General features: G+C 38.4%; 1 protein-coding gene across 6 annotated transcripts in view; it reads right to left on the bottom strand.

The window, feature by feature from the left end:
• The window catches only part of DNAH7 (dynein axonemal heavy chain 7), a 276184-nt gene that overhangs the window by 7320 nt on the left and 247194 nt on the right, over positions 1–21670 (bottom strand). For all 6 annotated transcript variants that reach the window (XM_047873404.1, XM_047873407.1, XM_047873406.1 and 3 more), the window contains 5 exons: positions 12511–12696; positions 10927–11064; positions 7307–7537; positions 3880–4032; positions 2309–2486 (listed from right to left, as the gene is read on the bottom strand). In XM_047873404.1, the coding sequence (XP_047729360.1) occupies positions 2309–2486; positions 3880–4032; positions 7307–7537; positions 10927–11064; positions 12511–12696 (886 nt within the window). The remainder of the gene's footprint in view (positions 1–2308; positions 2487–3879; positions 4033–7306; positions 7538–10926; positions 11065–12510; positions 12697–21670) is intronic.

The raw sequence follows: 21670 nt of genomic DNA, 5'->3' as shown, positions 1-21670 counted from the left end.
TAAAAATGTATGTGTGTGTGTTTGTGCAAAATAATAAAATGCGTGATTTAGTGAATATCTACTAGCTATTATAAATTAAACCTTGGCTGATACTTTAGTATTCAGTAAAATGGTTTAACTGATGACTATTCTTTACTGCATGATCTTGGACATGAAATAGTCGTTATTTATCTTTAAGTTGTACTTTATGCTTGCTCCACTGTTTTCAAGATAAGTTTGGATTTTAATGTATTTAATAAAAGCAGTTGTGAGTTAAATTAGTAAGTCACTGTAAAAAGAAATACCAACTACCTTGTAAAATGTCTAAGTTCAGTGTATAATGATTGGCAATTCAGTAGTTTGATCTTAAATATTAACTAGTTTATAAACTGCAGGCAATGCTTTTAGAAATTCGATTCTTTAGCTGAGTTCAAAAACCTCTAACTCTGAGGGACACCAATACTGCCTAGCCTTCAATCCAAATGCCATCTTCCCTGCCTTTTATCATAATGATGAGGAGAATTTAGGGGAAAAAAAACCAAAACATTGCATCTGAATTAAATACTTAGGAATCAATCATAGATTCTTCAAGGAACTTTCCTTGAGAAATGTAATGATGTTTTCAAACTTTTACTTCTACAAAAATATTCAGCAGGCCTTAGAGGAAGCTAGCTAAGCATTAGAGTCAGCCTGCAGTTTGCTTAACTCTGCCCATTGCTAGCTGTGAGACGTTGGGCAAGTTACTTACCTTTCCTGAGCCTTAGTTTTGGCTGAGTGTAATGGGGATAATAGCAATATCTATTAATAACCTAGGGTTATTGTGAAGAGCTGGGCAGTTTCTGGCACCTATCAGTGGTACAGAGCAACTCTATACCCTTCCTTTGATTTGCTTTTACCCAGTTTAAACTCCATTATCCCCCCTTCCTACTTAGTTTGAACAAAATTATCCTTCACGGTATATTGCTCATCTATATTTTGACTTTATTAGGGTGCAGGAACTCAAACGTCTATTTTTTTTTAATTTTTTTTAACGTTTATTTATTTTTGAGACAGAGACAGAGCATGAACGGGGGAGGGTCAGAGAGAGGGAGACACAGAATCCGAAACAGGCTCCAGGCTCTGAGCTGTCAGCACAGAGCCCGACGCGGGGATCCAACTCACGGACCGCGAGATCGTGACCTGAGCCGAAGTCGGCCGCTCAACCGACTGAGCCCCCCAGGCGCCCCTCAAACGTCTATTTATTGACATCTTTTACAGCATGTAATATAGCGAGCTGTACAGAGAATGTATTTTTTTTTAAAGGCTTATATCATTAAAGGAACAATAAACTAGGCAGAAGGTTGTTAAATACTCTTCAGGCATTTAATATGCCCATTCTGCGTGTGTTAGGAATAAAAGTATGAGAAGGATTAAGTCCTTAGAAACTCTAATTTTTAGAGGAGAAAAAGCTAGCAAAGAAGCATGAATGTGTCCAGTGAGAAAAGGAAAATCGGGAGAAACAAAGGGAGAAGGATGTCTCTTAGAAAGAGAAAGTTGTCAACTTGTAAGGACTGTTAAGAGTTTAAGATGAAGACTGATTTCATTTCATGGGATATGTCAATATGGAAGTCATTACTAACTCTGAAAAGATCATCAGTTGATTGGAGGAGATGAAAGGTAGGTGGAAAATAGGAAGTGAGAATCCGGAGAGGGTATGTAAAGACAATTCTTTGGAGAAATTTGCTTTAAAGGGAGTAGAGACATGGGACAGTAACTGAGGGGATGTGGATGTTAAGACACTTGGAATTCTTTGTTGATGTGTTGTTTTTTTAAGTTTCATTTAAGTAATCTCTACACCCTATGTGGGCCTCAAACTCATGACCCTGAGATCAAGAGTTGCGTGCTCCGCTCTTCCAACTGGTGTCCTGTTGATTTGTTTTTAAGATGACAGATTGTGTGGGGCGCCTGGGTGGCGCAGTCGGTTAAGCGTCGACTTCAGCCAGGTCACGATCTCGCGGTCTGTGAGTTCGAGCCCCGTGTCAGGCTCTGGGCTGATGGCTCAGAGCCTGGAGCCTGTTTCCGATTCTGTGTCTCCCTCTCTCTCTGCCCCTCCCCCGTTCATGCTGTCTCTCTCTGTCCCAAAAATAAATAAACGTTGAAAAAAAAAAATTTAAAGATGACAGATTGTGAAGAATGTTGCAAGTTCATACGAATTTCTTTTCCTCAACTATTTGAGAGTAAGTTACATACACAATGATTAAAATGTTAATAGCTGAGCAAAGTAAGCAAGAATGTTAAGCCTTTGTTCGGTACCTAAATATAAACCAACTCATTCTGTCACTGCACTTACCATCTTCTGGAGCATGCTTATAGTCTTTGTCTTCCATCACTTCATAGTCAAACCCAAGAAGATCAATGGGGATGGTGTGTTTCCTGGCATAGTTCTGCTGGGCACCAGTCAGGAAGGCTTGTGTGAAGAAGAAGCCAGAAAGCCAGAAGACTGGAGGAGGGCCAACCTCATACCATTGCTACAGTGTCAAAGCACAAGTGTTCTCAGGCTAGAGCCTTTCAACTTCAAATACAACACTGCTTAATAAAATTTACTCCCCAATGCTCCCCCTTATTATCTTTTAGGTAGATTAATAAATGAGCTAACACTTTGAGGAATAAAAAGCTATACTGTCAAGGTTTTAAAAAGATACTTATTCAGTGTTTGTTCTGACTTCAATTTCATATCCATTGCACCAGCTAGAGGATCACAGTGTGGGTAAAGGCAAAAGTAAATGTCTTTATACATGTTCAGTGATGCCTTCCAAAAACTCCATACAGTAACGAATATCTAGTATATGTTGCACATATAACATGTTACATAGTTGAATAGAAGAGATCCATGTAACATCTGGTAATGTTTTTTCCACTTTTCCTCTCTAGTCATTAGTGTCTAGCAGATTATTCCTTTGGATGTTTTCCCACCTACTTTACCAAAATACAATGAAATCCAACACATGGAAACACATTATTATACAAGGAACTTCCAAAAGAAACAGGGTAGTGAGTGCTTAAGATTTTTATAAATATCAAGATATTTACTCTGTTTATATCATATCTTTTTTAAAATATCATATCTTAATAAGCTAATTGAGTACTGACTTTAACTAAACAGTAAGTTATAGAAATCTAATGAATTTCAAGAACTTTTCCTCGTTAGAGTCCAAGGTAGATCCTTCATCTTTCAAGAACAATCTTAATGTTTTAGTATCAACTCTAGTATAACAGAAGACCTGTGTTATGGAAGGGAAATTTAGCCATTTTACCCCTGCAGAAATTTCCTCATAGGCAGTTTCTGATGCATTATGTACAGCATCTAGGACATTAATCAATACTTCTAGTGAATATAATTGTTAAGATAGTGAAGCACCAATATTATCATATAATTAGGAGGCAGACTTCTGCCCACTCAACATTTCCAAGGCAGTTAGCCATTAAGATTATTATTGTCTTGGGCTGAACCAGCAGTCTAGTGATTTCATGACCTGGAAGAATGCTGGACAAGGAAGAGATCAGGCTTCTTGCTAATAGCTTCTCTGGCTTTCAAAGGTGCTCTGTTCTAGAAATCTATTTTAATGCTTATTATTTAAGGGAAAAATAAACATAGCCAGTTGTTTTCCCTCTTCAAGTGTCACTGATTTGAATGTCTAAGTTTATTGAGCATGAACACCTACTTTCAGAGATTCTACTTCCAACATTAGTATTTTGACAGTGAATGGAACAGTTACATAAATTATATGCAATACTGAGTAATGGTCATTAGTGCCTGAGATGCACAGAAAACTAGAGTCATTAATACTCCTGGCATCAGGGATCCTGATTGAAGAAAATGAAATCAAAAGAAACAATGTATGATCATTTAGATGAACTCACCTGCAAGAATTTTAGTCTCGCAAGGAAGTCATTTACATAGCTCCCAAGTGGTTTAAGGCTTGGGTATGATTTACCCATCCACATTCCTGGAATTTTGACATTCAGAATACTGCTAACCACTTCTTCAAGATCTGTAGACATTACTACAAGCCCCTGAAACACATTTAGCCTTGGTTAAAATGATAGCATTGCTTTTGGACAATCTCTTCTTCAATGCCTTTTTCATAATTCGCCTGTATTTACAATTGTGATTAGTTGAGTCACATAAGCAGAAACTGAGGAATATGTTCTTTTACTGCCAGTAAGTCATGCAGTCACTACTGAGTTATTCCTTACGAAAACATTGACAATTTTAACTTTAACCAAATTTTCTTATTGAAGTATAATTGACATATAACCTGATACAGTTGACCATTGAACAACATGGGTTGGAACTGTGTGGGTCCTCATGGATTTTTTTCAATAAATGTATGGAAAAACTTTTGGAGATTTGTAACAGTTTGAAAAAACTCACAGATGAACCAATTAGCCTAAAAATATTGAAAAATTTTGGAGAAAGGTGTTGTAAGAATACAGTATATAATACATATAACATACAATTGTAAGTTAATTGGCTATACAATGGCTAAGGCTTCTAGTCATCAGTTGGCTATTAGTAGTTAAGTTTTTGAGAAGTCAGGAGTTATGATGATTTTAATATTTGTATATATTGTAAAATGATTATAATAAATCTAAGATGTCCTCAGTTTTTTTTCTTGTGATGAGAACTTTTAAGATTCACTCTCAGCAACTTTCAAATTTGCAATACAGTATTATTAACTGTATTAATAGTCATTATGCTGTACATTGCATCCCTATGACTTTTATTTTATAACTGGAAGTTTGTACCTTTTGACCTCCTTCACTCTTTTGCCCACCCTGGAGAGTCTTAATACTTAGCAACTCACTAGCTATTAAATCACAGCCTAACTTTGACTTACTTTGACTTACTAGTAACTACCCTATTAACTAACTTTGACTTACTAGTAACTACCCTATTAACTGGACAACTAAGGGGCACCTAGGTGGCTCGGTTGGTTGAGTCAGCGTCCAACTGGCTCAGGTCATGATCTCACAGTTCTTGAGTTCGAGCCCCATGTCGGCGTCTGTGCTGACAGCCTGGAGCCTGGCTTGGGATTCTGTGTCTCCTTCTTTCTTTGCCCCTCCCCTCCTCATGCTGTGTGTTCTCTCCCTCAAAAAAAAATGTTAAATGGACAACTAATACATCTCTATCCTGCCTTCTGAAAAGACTACTGATTAAAATAAAATTAGAAAAATCTTATGAAATGCTTGGAAAAGTTAAAATATCCTGGATTCCAATTGTGAAGTCTAATTGATCTTATCCCATTTTGTTACTTAAGTAAACTCTGCCCAACGTGGGGCTTGAACTCACATCCCCGAGATCAAGAGTGGCATGTCCTACCAACTGAGCCAGCCAGGCGCCCCAATCTTATCCCATTTATTTATTTTTTAACATTTATTCATTTTTGAGAGAGAGAGAGACAGCATGAATGGGGGAAGGTCAGAGAGAGAGGGAGACACAGAATCTGAAACAGGCTCCAGGCTCTGAGCTGTCAGCACAGAGCCCGACGCGGGGCTCGAACTCACGGACCACGAGATCATGACCTGAGCCGACGTCGGACGCCCAACCGACTGAGCCACCCAGGCTCCCCAGTCTTATCCCATTTTGAATCACCGATGTACAGATGTTAAAACTTCAAGGCCCTTGAAAAGTATTGCTTCATTGATCTTGCAATTGGGCCAGTTGCCATCATCATTTCTCTTTCTTCTATAGGTGATAATTTTACTCCCAGCTAACATGGAGATTTTAGAGTATATCTAATGGGTTCAACACCCACATTTCATTTGTCTCCTTCCCAAACCCACTAAAACAACAGTAAAAGGATTTATTTTTTAAGGGCATAAGCCCACAAGAACAAAAAAAAACAGGGAAAGACAAAAATAACACAGTTTTGGGAGCTAGATAGCATATGGACTGTTGGTAGATGATGTAGAAGTCAGGAGAAAACCTGATCTTCCATTAGCAAAGGAGAAAACTAAGAATCAACTAGATATTACTGCAGAACACCCAAAACTATTTGGAGTTGATGGGCCTAAATGAAAGTGAGGAGTTGCAGGTGGTACTAAATGAACAGGGTTATTGAAATCTGGCTTAGAAAACAGATTCCTGGGACTTCTTTCACAAATCTGCACATTGCCTACCTTGAAACAGGTAATGAAATGCTCATTCAAGGAAAGGAAAATGAAGAAATCCCTGGAGGGATGCCAGGCTCAGTTGGAGTCACATGACCATCCTGACGTTGGGAATTAAGTGAATGCATGTACATTGAGATGCTGAGATTCCTGACGCCTCTTTCCCCTTTCCCCCAGAATACTGGAGACCAGGACTTTCTCTCCCAGGTAGGATATAGGAAGAACCAGGTCAAGGAGAAAGACATGATACTGAATGCTTCTTAGCCAAACAGCGCAGTTAGATTAAACTACAGCCAGCCTGGTAGACTCCTCTTTCAATAATAACTCACATTCAAGCACTTTTCTTCTCCCATGCTACTATTAGAACCAAACTCAGCTGGACTAGTTCAGTAGCATAATTCGTCTCTGCCTGCATTCTTGTACCCCTACAGTCCTTCCTGCAGTGGTCAGAGTGAACTTTTAAAAATGTAAAACAGATCATTTCACTTCATTGTGTAAAGCCCTCTGAAGACCTCTCCTTACTTTTACACTTTAGAATAAAATTCATGATCTTAACCATGGCCAAAAAGGCCATCATGAGTCTGGCCTCCTCTCTCTGTCCTACCATTTTCCTCATGCTCTCTCCACGAGCCTACCCTACTGTGTTCCCAGACCATGCCAAGCTTGTTCTCATGGCCTTTGCACTTGTTATATCCTCTGCCCAAATGTTCTGTGGTTTGCCCTTAAGGTCAGGCCTCTGCTCAAGGGTCAGCTCCCCAGAGGAGCCTGACTCAAAATGACAGAATTTCCCACCCATCACTCTCTATTCTCTTATCCTTTATTGTTTCCATGGAACTTACCACTTAATGAAATTATATATTTGTTTTTAAATTTTTGTCTCCCTTATAAAAACTTAAGCTCTATGAAGGCAACAGCTTTGTCTTTCTTACTCCTTAACACTTTTTCTTAGCATGTATCCTATCTAGCAAATTATGCTAACATACTCCATACTTGATTACCCAGTCATTAACTGTCCCCCCCAGAATTCTATCTGTCCTTCAAAGGCAAGGATTTTGCTTCTATCCTCAGAATGAAGGATAGTGCTTGCATAGAATCTCTCCCCAGTACATATTTGCTGAGTAAAATGAATGATCAGTTTATTGCCGTGACTTTTCTTTGGCATATTTCCTCTTACCTTGATTGCCTTTTGAATGTTAATGCACGATTCCCTTATGGTCTGCAACAACTTATTGAAACGCCCCATCTCTTGGACAAGTACAGTGTTCATGCTCTGAGTGTAAGTTGTCGGGTATCTCCTCATTGCAGCCTCAACATCAAAGTTGTTTGGAAGTTTACCCAAGATATCACCAGCAACCTCACTTACTACTTCATCTGATGATTTTGCACCGGCATCTGCTGAACGAGACTGTCAAGAATTCAAATGAAAAGTCAGAAATCCTCATAAAGGTCTAGGAATTGCTGTATAAGAAAACTCCTAAGGTAAATTTTGTAAGAATGAGTACCACTCTATTCTACCGATGATTCTTCTCCACACAAGATTTATTCAAGTGATGGAAATAGGCATGGGGGCAGAGATTCAGGAGAAAACCATCGTTAGGGAGGAGGAAGAAAAGAGCACCGACAGTGTTTACAGGCCAAAGAGGGTCTGGAGGAAGCAAATATGTGGTACATCGTGCTGTCTGGGTTGAGGGGGAGGAGTGGGTGCTGTGGGTAGAGGGAGCAAAAGCATTTAAGTTGGTGGGGTGGTGGAGGGACAATGGTCATTAAAACCCAGAAGAAGGAAGTCTGATCTTGCTTTGAGAAAGCTTGCCACAAAACATATTTGCCAATAACTCTGGTGCCTACTGGTTGCCAAAAGCAGAGATATAGTTTTGTCCTTGAACCAGGAGGGCAAAGAAAATAAGCTCGTCTTCTCTAAGCAGTTGGAAGAGTTATAGAGAAAGGCAGACTTTAGTGATTCACACTGGAAGGAAGCAAGGGGAATTTCAATTTTTATTTTTTATGTTCATAGTGGCAGGGTGTAAATGAATCTATATTTTCTGGAAAAATCATTTAAATCCTCAGAATAAATGAATGTGTGTGCACACGCACGCACGCTGAGAGAAAACAAGCACAATTAGAATATAAATGAACATATCTCCTATTTTTCCAGCCCTAGGAAATTTTGTGCAGGCCTATGTTCAGATTTGGTGTTTCCTGGTTTCTTTACTGAAACTTAGGCATAAGCACAAGAACTCTGCAAAAGTAACAATTCCCAACTCTGACATTTCTTGTTCTAAGTTTTTTGCTGTTCTAATTTTTAAAGGTATTTTAAATCCATAATGCAAAAGTTTTGTCATTGTTAACTTGCTCTCCAAACTCTGCTGTTCTGGTCTCTTTGCCTCTGAATTGTGGTAAACCGATGTAGAATCACTGGACCACTTGCCTACCCATTACTATAATTGTACTTGCCAATCTGAGTCTGAGGGTATTGAAAGAGGCTGTTTAATTACATACTGAGAAGATACCCCATGTGTATTTAAACTTATTTGTTTGGTTCTGAGTCATTCTCTGTTGGAACAAACCCACTGTTTTATGTATTCTGTAATGTGGCACACCCCATCAACTTTAAATAAAGCCAAAAGACACAATAAATGTCCTGTTTTCAGACTACTGTGTATCACGTGTGTCTAATATTCCTAAAGACCTACTTATTCATGTCTGTACATATACTTTTGTACTCGGGCAGTGACTGACTTTTACTGGTATTATTAACATGTAAAAATGGGCATAAAAACAGTCTCTGTCCTTTTTGCTTGTTAGAAAATGTGATCTTACAGTAGATCAGACCTAGGAGTCCCATGGACTTTTCCATCAAGGATAGCACACCATTTTATCCTGCTAATCTTCTAGTTTGTTTGTTTGTTTGTTTGTTTTTTCCCCAGCATCTCTTATTATCTGCCCTTCTAGGTCCTACCCATCTTTAGAAGCTAGAAAGAAGAAAGCTCTGTGATTCAGAACACAGATTCTGGAGCCAAACTAGTGGGAGTCAGACTGCTTGGCTTTGATTCCTGGCTTGAAACTGTACTGGCTAACCTTAAGCAAGCTACTTAATCATTCTGTATCTGTTTTCTAGCCGTAAAGTGGGAGTAGTTAGCCCTTACTTCACACAATTGCTGTATGTATTACACTGTTATACATGAAGCACTGAGAACTATTACCATTATTACTCTGACATTCCATAAAAGTAAAAAAGATCAGCTAGAATTTCAGTTAGTGGGATAATTCACTTGACCGAATAAGCATTCTTATTAAAATTTTACTCAATCACTAAGGGAACTCTGGTCGTTTGGACTCATTTGCTTTCAAAAATCAAAAACAAACAACTGATCACTTCTTCTGAAGGACAAAAAAAAAATACAAGAGAAGATCTCTTAATAGAAGAGCAAGATTCAATACTTTGCATTCAAATATACGGACTTGTGCCCATGGCATGCTGAATTCTATTGCCTTAGATTACTCTCTGACATGCCCTTACATTTACATCTCACAAATGGAGTTGTGTGTCTATGGCGTGTCAACTGTATCTTCCTCCTCAACCTTTTTATACATTTTATACTTACTACTGCAATTCCATTCTTCATTCTTTTTTTAAAGTAGCATACAATTCCTTTTTATGTTTATTTATTTTTGAGAGAGAGAGAGAGAGAGAGTGAGTGCACCCACGGAGGAGGGGCAGAGAGAGAGGGGGACAGAGGATCTGAAGCGGGTTCTGTACTGACAGCAGAGAGCCCGATGTGGAGCTTGATCTCTTGAAACAGGAGATCATGACCTGAGCTGAAGTTGGACACTTAACTGAGCCACCCAGGCGTCCCACAATTGTATTCTTTAAATGGTGCCTGGGTGGCTTAGTCAGTTAAGCGTCCGACTTCAGCTCAGGTCATGATCTCAAGGTTCGTGGATTCGAGCCCCATGTCGGGCTCTGTGCTGACAGCTCAGAGCCTGGAGCCTACTTTGGATTCTGTGTCTCCCTCTCCCTCTCTGACCCTCCCCCATTCATGCTCTGTCTCTGTCTCAAAAGTAAAATAAACGTTAAAAAAAAAAACTTAAATAGTATGTAGGGGTGCCTTGGTGGCTCCATCAGTTAAGCATTGGACTCTTGGTAGGCTCAGGTCATGATGTCACGGTGGTGAGACTGAGCCTAAGCGTGGAGCCTCCTTGGGATTCTCTCTCTCCATGTCTCTCTGCTCCTCCCTTGCTCCCACATGTCCCTCTCAAAACAAATAAACTTTAAGAATAAATAAATAAATAAACAAATAAATAAATAAATGTTATGTAATCTGATTACTGATGTAAAGGAAACTGTTTCTATGTAAACTAGGCTAAATGTTCTGGAATATTTGAAAAAGATAAGTCATTTTAAAAGCTGCTGTTGATTTAATAACAGACCAGAAAACGGGCAAAATTCTAGATGAATTCCAGCATCAAACTGCTTCCCAAGTATCTTTGATATTCTTCCACTTTAAAGGAATTAAAAAGGGACGTAACATATAACGCAGTTGGACATGATTTATGCAAGAAAGGCAAAATGGAACTCCTAGCAGCTGAATGGTACTCAAAGATTCTTTCCAAATCAAACATGGATGAAAAAAAAAAAGCCATATGTTCATGTACTTGCTGTTTAAGTTCATATTTAAGGTACACAGGGATTTTTTTTTCTTTTCCTTAAAATGGTTCTCACTTTAACAGATGGCACATGTGCTTGGCCAGCATCCTTTCCAGCCTCAGAAGCCAGTTCCTGTACCGATCACATACCTGCGTGAGAAGAATGTTATCAAATAGCAGTTGAGTTTCTGATTGATCTTTAGTGATATCTGCATTGGCATTCATCCCAAAGATTTCTGGTGCAGGGTTCAGCGGCAGAGTCTTTGTGTATTCGATGTAGCTTTTGTGCTGCAAAGATGAATAACCAAGAGTCAGGAGGCTAGAAATCAATTATCCTGTAGAACTTTCTCAGTGAAAGAGATAATTTTCAATACTCAAGTTATTAAGTGGATGAGCCTGTGAAACTGGACACCGAATGCTTTTATTTTCTTTCAACCTGGGGCAAAGTTAAAAAAAAAAAAGGACACATTTAGGGAGAAAAAGAAAATGTTCTGTACAATTGGAATGGATTTTAAAATGGAGAGAGGAATATCTTGGCCATCTCATTTAGAAAACCTTCTGGAGAAATTTTTCTATACCACATTTGATGATGATTGTTCTTAATTTATTGCAGTATTTTCTTTCTCTTTATTCTGATTTTTCTGTTTACTCTTGTGATAAATCCATGTAATTCAAAAAGTAAAAATTACCCAAATTTTTATTATACTGACAAAATCGCCATTAACATATCATTTTATGTACATGCACACACGTTTTACATTTTATTTACATGGACTTCTGTCAAAATTGCATACCTTTCTTTATGCTCATATAACCATACAAACACTCATATACATATATGGTGGGTGCAGGTGGGGGATTGGTCACTGATGGTTTTTTGAAATGGGTCATGTTACATATACCTGACTTTATCTTGCCTTTTTCTCACGTGACAACTCATCACTGGAGATCTTGATACTCATGGCCCCACACATGTTGACTTGCTCCACTCACTTAGTGACCTAAGCTCTGGGACTGATTTTCTCTTCATCCCTATTGACATCTGCTCTCAGCTAACATTAATCCGAATGGATGTTAGGGTTATGGTACGTACCTCTGTTGCATGTGGTCATATGTTTAGTTTTCAATATGTATCATTTTGGCTTTTAGGAATAAAATGAGAACCAATGCAATTGTCCTGGCAGTCCCTAGACGTCTAGGGACTTCTATCTATCACTTCTAGTCTAAAACTGTGTGATACACATCTTCCACTAGGCAGGCCTGGAAAAGAGAGGAGAAGGAAATGGACTCTTGCAGAAGCTGGTTGTATGACTCTCTTCCCCTTTCTACCTGTGTGGCCTTGAGCAAGTCTTTCATCTTTAGTGAACCTGCTTTCTTATTTGTACAAAGGACAGAATAAGAATAGCAATGTTAATTCGGTGCTCTAGTGAGATAAATACCTGTACTGCATTGTAAATAATTAAGCATGATCTAAATATTAACTATTATTAATATTATTTTATTTGTTTTTTGAATGTTTATTGATTTTTGAGAGAGAGGGTGAGCAGGGGAGGGGCAGAGAGAAAGGAAGACAGAATCCGGAACAGGCTCCAGGCTCTGAGCTGTCAGCACAGAGCCAGACGCGGGGCTCCAACTCACAAACCATGAGATCATGACCTGAGCCGACGTTGGCCGTTCAACCGACTGAGCCACCCAGGCGCCCCTGCTTTTAATTTTCTTGAAGGTCGTACTTACATCACCAGAAGGAGGGACGAAATAGATGCCACTTGAGTCGAATTTATAGCCTGGATTTTGAACTAATTCTGTGCTGAAGAATTTGTTTAGAATGCTACGCAGCGTGCGCCGGTCCCAGTCGTCGGTCACCCTGCCTCCGTAATTGCATTCCCCGGTCATGTACCGCAGAGCGTCATAAGGCAGTTCCTAGAATCGAGAGTTAAAGTCACTCAACAGCTAAGAGTTCTCAGCAGCAGGTTAAGCAGAGCTGTGGTTCCTGTTCGCACATGTTATTAAATGAAACTGCTTACAAAAATTTGTATTAAACACAATCTCCCTTTATATACTTCTCTGCTAATTGTTGCAATTTCCTCCAGGGTCTTTGTCACCTTGTGTGGCTTGTCATTTTCATTCAGTCAATGCTCAAAACAGAATTCATCTAGTAACTTGTGCACTCACTCACTCAACCAACACTAATGGACCACCTACTACATGCCAGACACAAAAGGAGACCATAATCCCATCCTTGAAAATTTTGCATTGCTGAGTGACGTTCAAAACAAATCCAGTATAATTCAGAGATGATCAGTGTTAACTTCCTTCACCACTTTTTCAGATCCCTGCATACTTTGCCAATTGGAATCACTGTGGAAACAATTTTGCATATAATTTTCCACCACATCTCCTATTATGAGATACTTTTTACCATTTCACGAAGTACTCTTAAAATATTTTAATAACTATCTTTTGTAGGGAACATTTCAGTTACTCCTAATTTTCTGTTTTCTGTTTCGTTAAATATACTTTTCTTAAAATTTTTAATGATTCTTAAATCTAGATTCTTGAAAAGGAAATTACTCTATCAAAGGTAGGGAGCTGATAAAAGGCAATTGATTAATGTCACCAAACTGCTTTTCTGAAAGGCTGCAGCAATCATGGGAATCAGTTTAAAAATTTTTGCTAATGGTTGCCCAAAGATAATTAATATTGTATTAATTTGCATTTCTCGAATACCAGTGAAATTCATCATTTTTTCCTGTTTAATAACATTTGTTCTGTGAACTAGCCTTCTACCCATTTTTTTCAGTTAAAGTTTTAATAGCTTTACTTGTATAAGCTGTTTTATAAGTTGTCCTTTTTAAACAAATTTGTGGAAATATTTTTTCCTTTTACTTTGTTTTTTCATAATATTCTCTGGTGTGAAGAATGTAAAAATGTTTATGAGTGCAAAAGTACTGATTGTTCATCTAGCAATTTCTTTTCTCCTCAGCATAAATACTTAGACATCCACCAGCAATATAGAGAATTCTATTTCTCACTGCTCTCAGCAAAACTGAGCATTATCATTTAGAAGAAAAAGTTGACATTAGACAATAACATTGTTTTTAGGTTATTTTTTAAATATACATATTTTTATTTCAAAATAATCTCTACACCCAACAAGGGGCTTGAACTTACAACCCCAAAACAAGAGTCTCATGCTCTACCAACTGAGCCAGCCAGTTTTCAAGTGCATTTTATTTTTTACTGGGATATAATTGACACAAACATCATATTAATTTGAAGTGTATAATGATTTGGTATTTGTATATATTGTGAAATGATCACCATAATGTCTATTTAACATGTCATTACACATGATTACACATTTTTTTATAAGAACTTTTAAGATCTATTCTCAGCCGCTTTCAAATATGCAATACAGTATTATTAACTATAGTTACCACGCTGGACGTTACATACATTAGGTTATATTTTTGACATTTACACTTTAAAAATATTTATTCATCATTTGTATTTATTTTGAGATAGGAAGGGGCAAAGAGAGAGGGAGAGAGATAATCTTATGAACCCGTGGGATCATGACCTGAGCCAAAATCAAAAGTTGGATGCTCAACTGACTGAGCCACCCAGGTGTCCCCCTACTCTGTTCTTCTTTGTGTTTTCCTCATTTGAATGATTATATTATTATTGTTGTTGTTATTATAACTTCTTTACACAGATACTAAAACACTTGGTCAGATAAATGTTAGCTATCTCTTCAATTTTCTTTTCTTTTTATTTTTAAGATGTTTAATTGTTTATGGTATTTTTGATATAGCAATGTGTTTTTTTGTTTATTCAATTTAAATTCTGGTTGGTTAACAAACAGTGCAATATTCATTTCTGGAGTAGAATTCGGTGATTCTTCACTTACATACAACGCCCAGTGCTCATCACAAGTACCCTTCTTAGTACCCGTCACCCATCTAGCTATCTCTCACTGATCTCCCCTCAGCAACCCTGAGGAACAGCAACCCTGTTTGTTCTCTATCACTAAGAGTCTCTTATGGTTTCTTTCCCTCTCTTCTTTTTGCACCCCCTTTCCATATGTTCATGTGTTTTGTTTCTTAAATTCCACATATGAGTGAAATCACATGGCGTTTGTCTTTCTCTGACATATTTTGCTTAGTGTAATACACTCTATTTCTATCCACATCATTGGAAATGGCAAAATGTCATTCTTTTTGAAGGCTGAGTAATATTCCATTGCATATACAGACTTTTTAAAAAAATTTTTAAAATGTTTTAAAAATTTACATCCAAGTTAGTTAGTATATAGTACAATGATTTTAGAAGCAGATTCCAGTGATTCATCTCCAGTGTTTTCCAGGGTGGCTGCACCAATTTGGATTCCCACTAGCAGTGTGAAAGTGTTCCTCTTTCTCTGCATCCTCACCAACATCTGTTGTTTCCTGGGTTATTGATTTTAGCCATTTTGACTGGTGTCAGGTAGTATCTCATTGTGGATTTGATTTGTATTTCCCTGATGATGAGTGATGTTGAGCATTTTTTCATGTGTCTGTTGGCCATCTGGATGTCTTCTTTGGAAAAGTATCTATTCATGTCTTTTGCCCATTTCTTCACTGGATTATTTGTTTTTTGGGTGTTGAGTTTGATAAGTTCTTCATAGATTTTGGATACTAACCCTTTATCTAATATGACATTTGCAAATATCTTCTCCCATTCTGTTGGTTGCCTTTTAGTTTTGCTGATTGTATCCTTCGCTGTGCAGCTTTTCATCTTGATGAGGTCCCAATAGTTCATTTTTGCTTTTGTTTCCCTTGCCTCCAGAGATGTGATGAGTAAGAAGTTGCTGCGGCTGAGGTCAAAGAGGTATTTGCCTGTTTTCTCTTCGAGGATTTTGATGGCTTCCTGTCTTAGGTTTAGGTCTTTCATCCATTCTATTTTTCTGTATGGTGTGTATTATGTGTATGGTCCAGGTTCAACCTTCTGCATGTTATTGTTCAATTTTCCCAATACCTTTGCTGAAGAGACTGTCTTTATTCCATTGGCTGTTCTTTCCTGCTTTGTCAAAGACTAGTTGGGCGTATGTTTGTGGGCCATTTCTGGGTTCTCTATTCTGTTCCATTGATCTAAGTGTCTGTTTTTGTGCCATACTTTCTTGATGATTACAGCTTTGTAACATATCCTCAAATCTTCAAATTCAGGATTGTTTTGGGTATTCGGGGTCTTTTCTGGTTCCATACAAATTTTACGATTATTTGTTCTAGCTTTGTGACGAATGCTGGTGTTATTTTGATAGGGATTGCATTGAATATGTAGATTGCTTTGGGTGGTATCGGCATTTTAACAATATTTGTTCTTCTTATCCAGGAGCATGGAATCTTTTTTCCTTTTTTTGTGTGTGTCTTCTTCAATTTCTTTCATAAGCTTTCTATTCTTTTCAGTGTATAGATTTTTCACCTATTTGGTTAGGTTTATTCCTAGGTATTTTATGGTTTTTGGTGCAATCATAAATGGGATCGATTCCTTGATTTCTCTTTCTGCTGCTTCATTATAGTTGTATAGGAATGCAACCAATTTCTGTGCATAGATTTCATATCCTGTGACTTTGCTGAACTCATGGATCAGTTCTAGTTTTTTGGTAGAACCTTTTGAGTTTCCCATAGAGTATTATACCATCTCTAAAGAGTAAAGGTTTAACATCTTCCTTGCCGATTTGGATGCCTTTCATTTCTTTGTGCTGTCTGATTGCTGAGGCTGGGACTTCCAATACTATATCGAATAACAATGGTGAGAGTGGAAATCCCTGTAATGTTCCTGACCTTAGGGGGAAAAGCTCTCAGTTTTTCCCCATTGAGGATGATATTAACGGTGGGTCTTTCATACATGGCTTTTATGATCTTGAGGTATGATATTTCTATCCCTACTTTCTTGAGGGATTTTATCAATAAACGATGCTGCATTTTGTCAAATGCTTTCTTTGCACCTATTGAGAGGATCATGTGGTTCCTGTCCTTTCTTTTATTAATGTGATGTGTCACTTGGATTGATTTGCAGATATTGAACCCACCCTGAACCCCAGGTATACATCACACTAGATTGTGGTGAATAATTCTTTTAATGTATTGTTGGATATGGTTTGCTAGTATCTTGTTGAGAATTTTTGCATCCATGTTCATCAGGGAAATTGGTCTGTAGTTCTCTTTTCTATTGGGGTCTGTGGTTTTGGAATCAAGGTAATGCTGGCCTTGCCTTGTAGAATGAGTTTGGAAGTTTTCCTTCCATTGCTACCTTTTGTCACAGCTTCATAAGGATAGGTGTTAACTCTTCTTTAAATGTTTGGTACAATTCCCTGGAAAGCCATCCAACCTTGGACTCTTTTTTTTGGGGGGGGGGTAGATTTTTGATTACTAATTCAATTTCTTTACTGGTTATGTGTCTGCTCAAATTTTCTGTTTCTTCCTGTTTGAGTTTTGGTAGTTTGTTTCTAGGAATTTGTCCATTTCTTCCAGATTGCCCAATTTATTGGCATGTAATTGCTCATAACATCTCTTATTATCATTTGTATTTCTGCAGCGTTGGTTGTGATCTTTCCTCTTTCATTCTTGATTTTATTTATTTGGGTCCTTTCCTTTTTCTTTTTGATCAAACTAACCAGGGGTTAATCAATTTTGTTAATTCTTTCGAAGAACTAGCCCCTGGTTTCATTGATCTGTTCTACTGTTTCGTTTTATTTTGTTTTTGTTTTTGTTTTTTGTTTTTTTTTTTTTTTTTGGTTTCTATAGCATTGATTTCTGCTGTAATCTTATTATTTCCTGTCTTCTGCTTATTTTGGGTTTTATTTGCTGTTCTTTTTCCAGCTCTTTAAGGTATAAAGTTAAGTTGTGTATCTGAGACCTTTCTTCCTTTTTTAGGAAGGTCTGGATTGCTATATACTTCCCTCTTATGACTGCTTTTGGCTGCATCCCTGAGGTTTTGGGCTGTGGTGCTATCATTTTCATCGGTTTCCATGTACTTTTTAATTTCCTCTTTAACTTCTTAGTTAACCCATTCATTCTTTAGGATTTTCTTTAATCTCCAAGTATTCGTTGTCTTTCCAAATTTTTCTTTTGGTTGATTTCGAGTTTCATAGTGTTGTGGTCTGAAACTATGCACGGTATGATCTCAATCTTTTTGTACTTGTGGAGGGCTGATTTGTGTCCCAGTATGTGATCTATTCTGGAGAATGCTCCATGTGCACTTGAGAAGAATGTATTCCATTGCTTTAGGATGAAATATTCTGAATATATCTGTTAAGTCCATTTGGTCCAGTGTGTCATTCAAAGCCATTGTTTCCTTGTTTATTTTTTGTTTAGATGATGTGTCCACTACTGTAAGTGGGGTGTCAAAGTACCCTACTATTATGGTATTATTGTCAATGAGTTTCTTTATGTTTGTGATTATTAAGTCCCTGGCTGTCATTTCTTCCTGTTCTTTTTTTGGGGGGTGAATTGCTTCTTTTTTTCACTTTGGAGGCAGAGAAATAATAAAAATTAGAAACAGCACAAAAAATCGAATAATGAAAGCTAGATCCTAAGTGTGTTTTGGCCTGGTTGTTGAAACAAGCTTGATAGAATAGAGAAAAAAGGGAAAGAAAAGAAAAAAAAAAAAAAGAAAAAGAAAAAAAGAAAAAAAGAAAACATTTAAAACTTTAAAAAATGTATACAATAGAATAAAATAAAATGAAGAAAGTAAAATAGACTAAAAAACGTAGCAAAAAAATTAAAAAATATAGTAAAAAATTAAAAATATATATCTAAAAAGAGAAAATAAAAATAATTTTTCTGTATCCAAGAAAAAGAGAAAAAAAATGTTGAACCAGTGAATAGAATGAAATCTGAATGAAATTACATCCAGTTTCTCGTAGAAGTCAAATTATTAAGCACTTTATAGTCCATATACTAAGCAGGGGGAGAGACTTGTGGTGGTCCTCTAGGGCTTGGTTGGCGCAGTTGGATGGGGCTTGGTGTAACAACTCTTGTTCTCCACCAGGTGGTGCTGCTTAGCTTACCGGGGCAGATCAGTGTATCTGCAGGCGCAGGAGAGGTGCAAACGGGGTCACCCAGCTTCCCAGTGTCCAGCATCAGAACTCTATGCTCTTACTGACCGGCCATCAGGCACCCCTCCTTTGTCTTCGCTTCTGTCCACTCCCCGCTTCTATACTGTCCGTGACCAACCTGTCAGCTTGCCAGGTGGCACCTCTCCAAAATTTTATCTTGACAGGGCTGTGTTTCCAAACCCCTCACTTCTGAGGGTCCTGCGGCGTGGGCCTGCTCCAACCCTCTGGCAGAGGGTCTTGCGGAGCAATGGCTGGGTGCTGGCTTGCCCCTGGGAATGCTCATGAGACTGTGCTGCTACGGAGGCCCAGAGACTGTGTCCAGGTGCCAGCCTGTCCCAGAGAAAGTTCATGTGATTGTGTAGCAGCAGCAGTTCAGGGACTATGGTAAATCCCAACACATAACAGGTACCAGGCTTCATCACATCCTAGTGACCTTGTCTAACACCAGCAAACATTGCTGTTCTTCAGGGTCCACCTGGGACCTTTTCCTGTGGGGATGCTGCATGGCCTCTACCAAATGTCCTCCTGGTAGGGGAACCACCTCTCCCTGGGTGGCCCGAGGACCCCTTGGACCTCACCTCATTGCTCCTGGGGAATCACCCTTCCCATCAGAGCACCGCCAAGTATCGAGCTGCAGAATTTATGACCTTTCACTCCCCTGTTTATAGAGTCCTAATACTATTGAAACCCACCCCTCTCTCCCTTTCTCATTCAGACCCTTGTGCGTGTTTCCACTCTCTCTCTCTAGCTGCTTTTAGGGGGAGTGCTGTTCTTGTACTCTCACCCCTGTCTCTGACCTCTCTCTGCAAACAAAATCAGCTCCCTACCCTCTACAGCTTCTCTGTACCCCAGTTCACCTCTCCACACTGTGTACCCACCGAGTTCTGTGGCTCAAGTTACACAGGTTGTTGCGTTAATCCTTAGATCAATTTTCTAGGTGTGCAAAATGGTTTGTTGATGACCTAGAAGCATTTTAGGGATGAGAGAAGCAGAGAACTTCCACGCTGCTCCACCATCTTGGCTTCTGCCCCTTCAAGATCAACATCTTCTCCGTTCATTAGTCAATGGACATTTGGGCTCTCTTCCTGGTTTGGCTATTGTTGATAAGCAAGGTTTTAGAAGATAGCAATCTTTTACTTTGGGATTATTTCATCCTCTTTGTTCTTTCAGGCCCTTCTTGCCATTATCTGTTAAAAGTTAGACTATCTATTCCACATTCCTGGGATCCCACTTTGAGGAATCTCTTCAATAGAAATAACAGCACTAAGGAAGAGTAGCTAGTAGGAGTTAGAGAGGGGAAATTTATCAAATTAGAGGTTGGAAATTATGAGACTTGTTATTTTTTAGAAGTGGAACAGAAGGCAGAGAATTCAGGAGAACAGGTTTCAGTGACCAAGACCTTGTAGAGAAATAAACAGAACCAGGAAGGAGAAGTCCAGCATGTTTTTGTCCTTCTTGTGAGGGGAGTTTGATGAGATGTATGCACTACTTGGACTTACCTTGTTGACAGGTCCCCACCTCATAAAAATGAAACGTAGCAAGAAAACTCATTGACAAAGTAAATAGATAGTGAATGAGGTAGACCAAAGGTGAACCACCTGGCCCCTGTGAGGGCTTCCTGATGCAGACATAAGATGAAGTCTAGAAGGGAAGAGTTTGGTTTATGTCAAAAGGGTTAAACCTGTCAACATGCCTGACAGCTAATGGGGAAGATGTCGTTTCTCTCAGCAGCTTGATCACAACCAGGGCCAATCACATTGGGGTGTGCATTTTCCCAGGTGCCTGAGCACCCTGCTTGGGGTTGCAGAAATGATGGCAGTTGCTTCTGGGCCTATTGTTATGAGGGTTGAGATCATGAATGGGGAGACAGTGTACATGGAAACAAACCCTAAAGTCAGCAACTTGTATGCAAAGGTGAACACAAAGTGGTCCATTTTAGCATTGCTTATTAGTAAAAAATAAAAAGGAAATAAAATTCTAGTAGTCAACAAAGACAAATGCTATGTAAGCAGCCATTAAACAAAGACCTCTATTGGGGCACCTGGGTGGCTCAGTTGGTTAAGGGCTGACTATGGCACAGGTCATGATCGAGCAGTTTGTGAATTTGAGCCCCACATCAGACTTTGCACTGACAGTGTGGAGCCAGATTGGGATTCTCTCTCTCCCTCTCTCTCTCTCTCTCTCTCTCTCTCTCTGCTCCTCCCGACTTGTGCGCTGTCTCTCAAAATTAATACAATAAACTTAAAAAAAAACCCAAACATCTCTACTTTGGAAGTTGTCCACAATATTTTCGGAATGAAAAAAGCAAGCTGAAAGTGAGTATGCAAATATAATTATGTTTTTGAGAAAAAAAGCTTGTGTACATGTTGTGCTTATGTATATATGTATCTATACGTGTATAGGAAAACTTCTGTGCAGATATGTCCTAAGCTGGAAAATTAGTTGCTTTGCGGTAAGAGTAGGGTGAGAGAGAGAGGGGTGGGCCTTACACACACACACACACACACACACACACATACACACACACACACACCCCTACCAAATCAAGAAAAACAAAGTAGTTGTCCATCTGCCAAGTAGATTACACGTACCTTTTACAGTTTAATTTTTGTTTCCTGTCTTTAATCCAACAAGAATTACACAGTATAAATAATCTAACTTAATTTTTTCCAAGTAGCAAATAATCAATTATTCTATCATAAATTATTGAATACTTCTCCCATTTCCTATTCATTTAATTTTTTAAACAATTTTAAAAGCTTATTTATTTCTGAGAGAGAGACAGCATGAGTTGGA

This window comes from Prionailurus viverrinus, chromosome C1, assembly GCF_022837055.1.
Source record: "Prionailurus viverrinus isolate Anna chromosome C1, UM_Priviv_1.0, whole genome shotgun sequence".
In the NCBI taxonomy this organism is placed as follows: Eukaryota; Metazoa; Chordata; class Mammalia; order Carnivora; family Felidae; genus Prionailurus; species Prionailurus viverrinus.
This window is presented reverse-complemented; position numbering and strand designations above follow the sequence as displayed.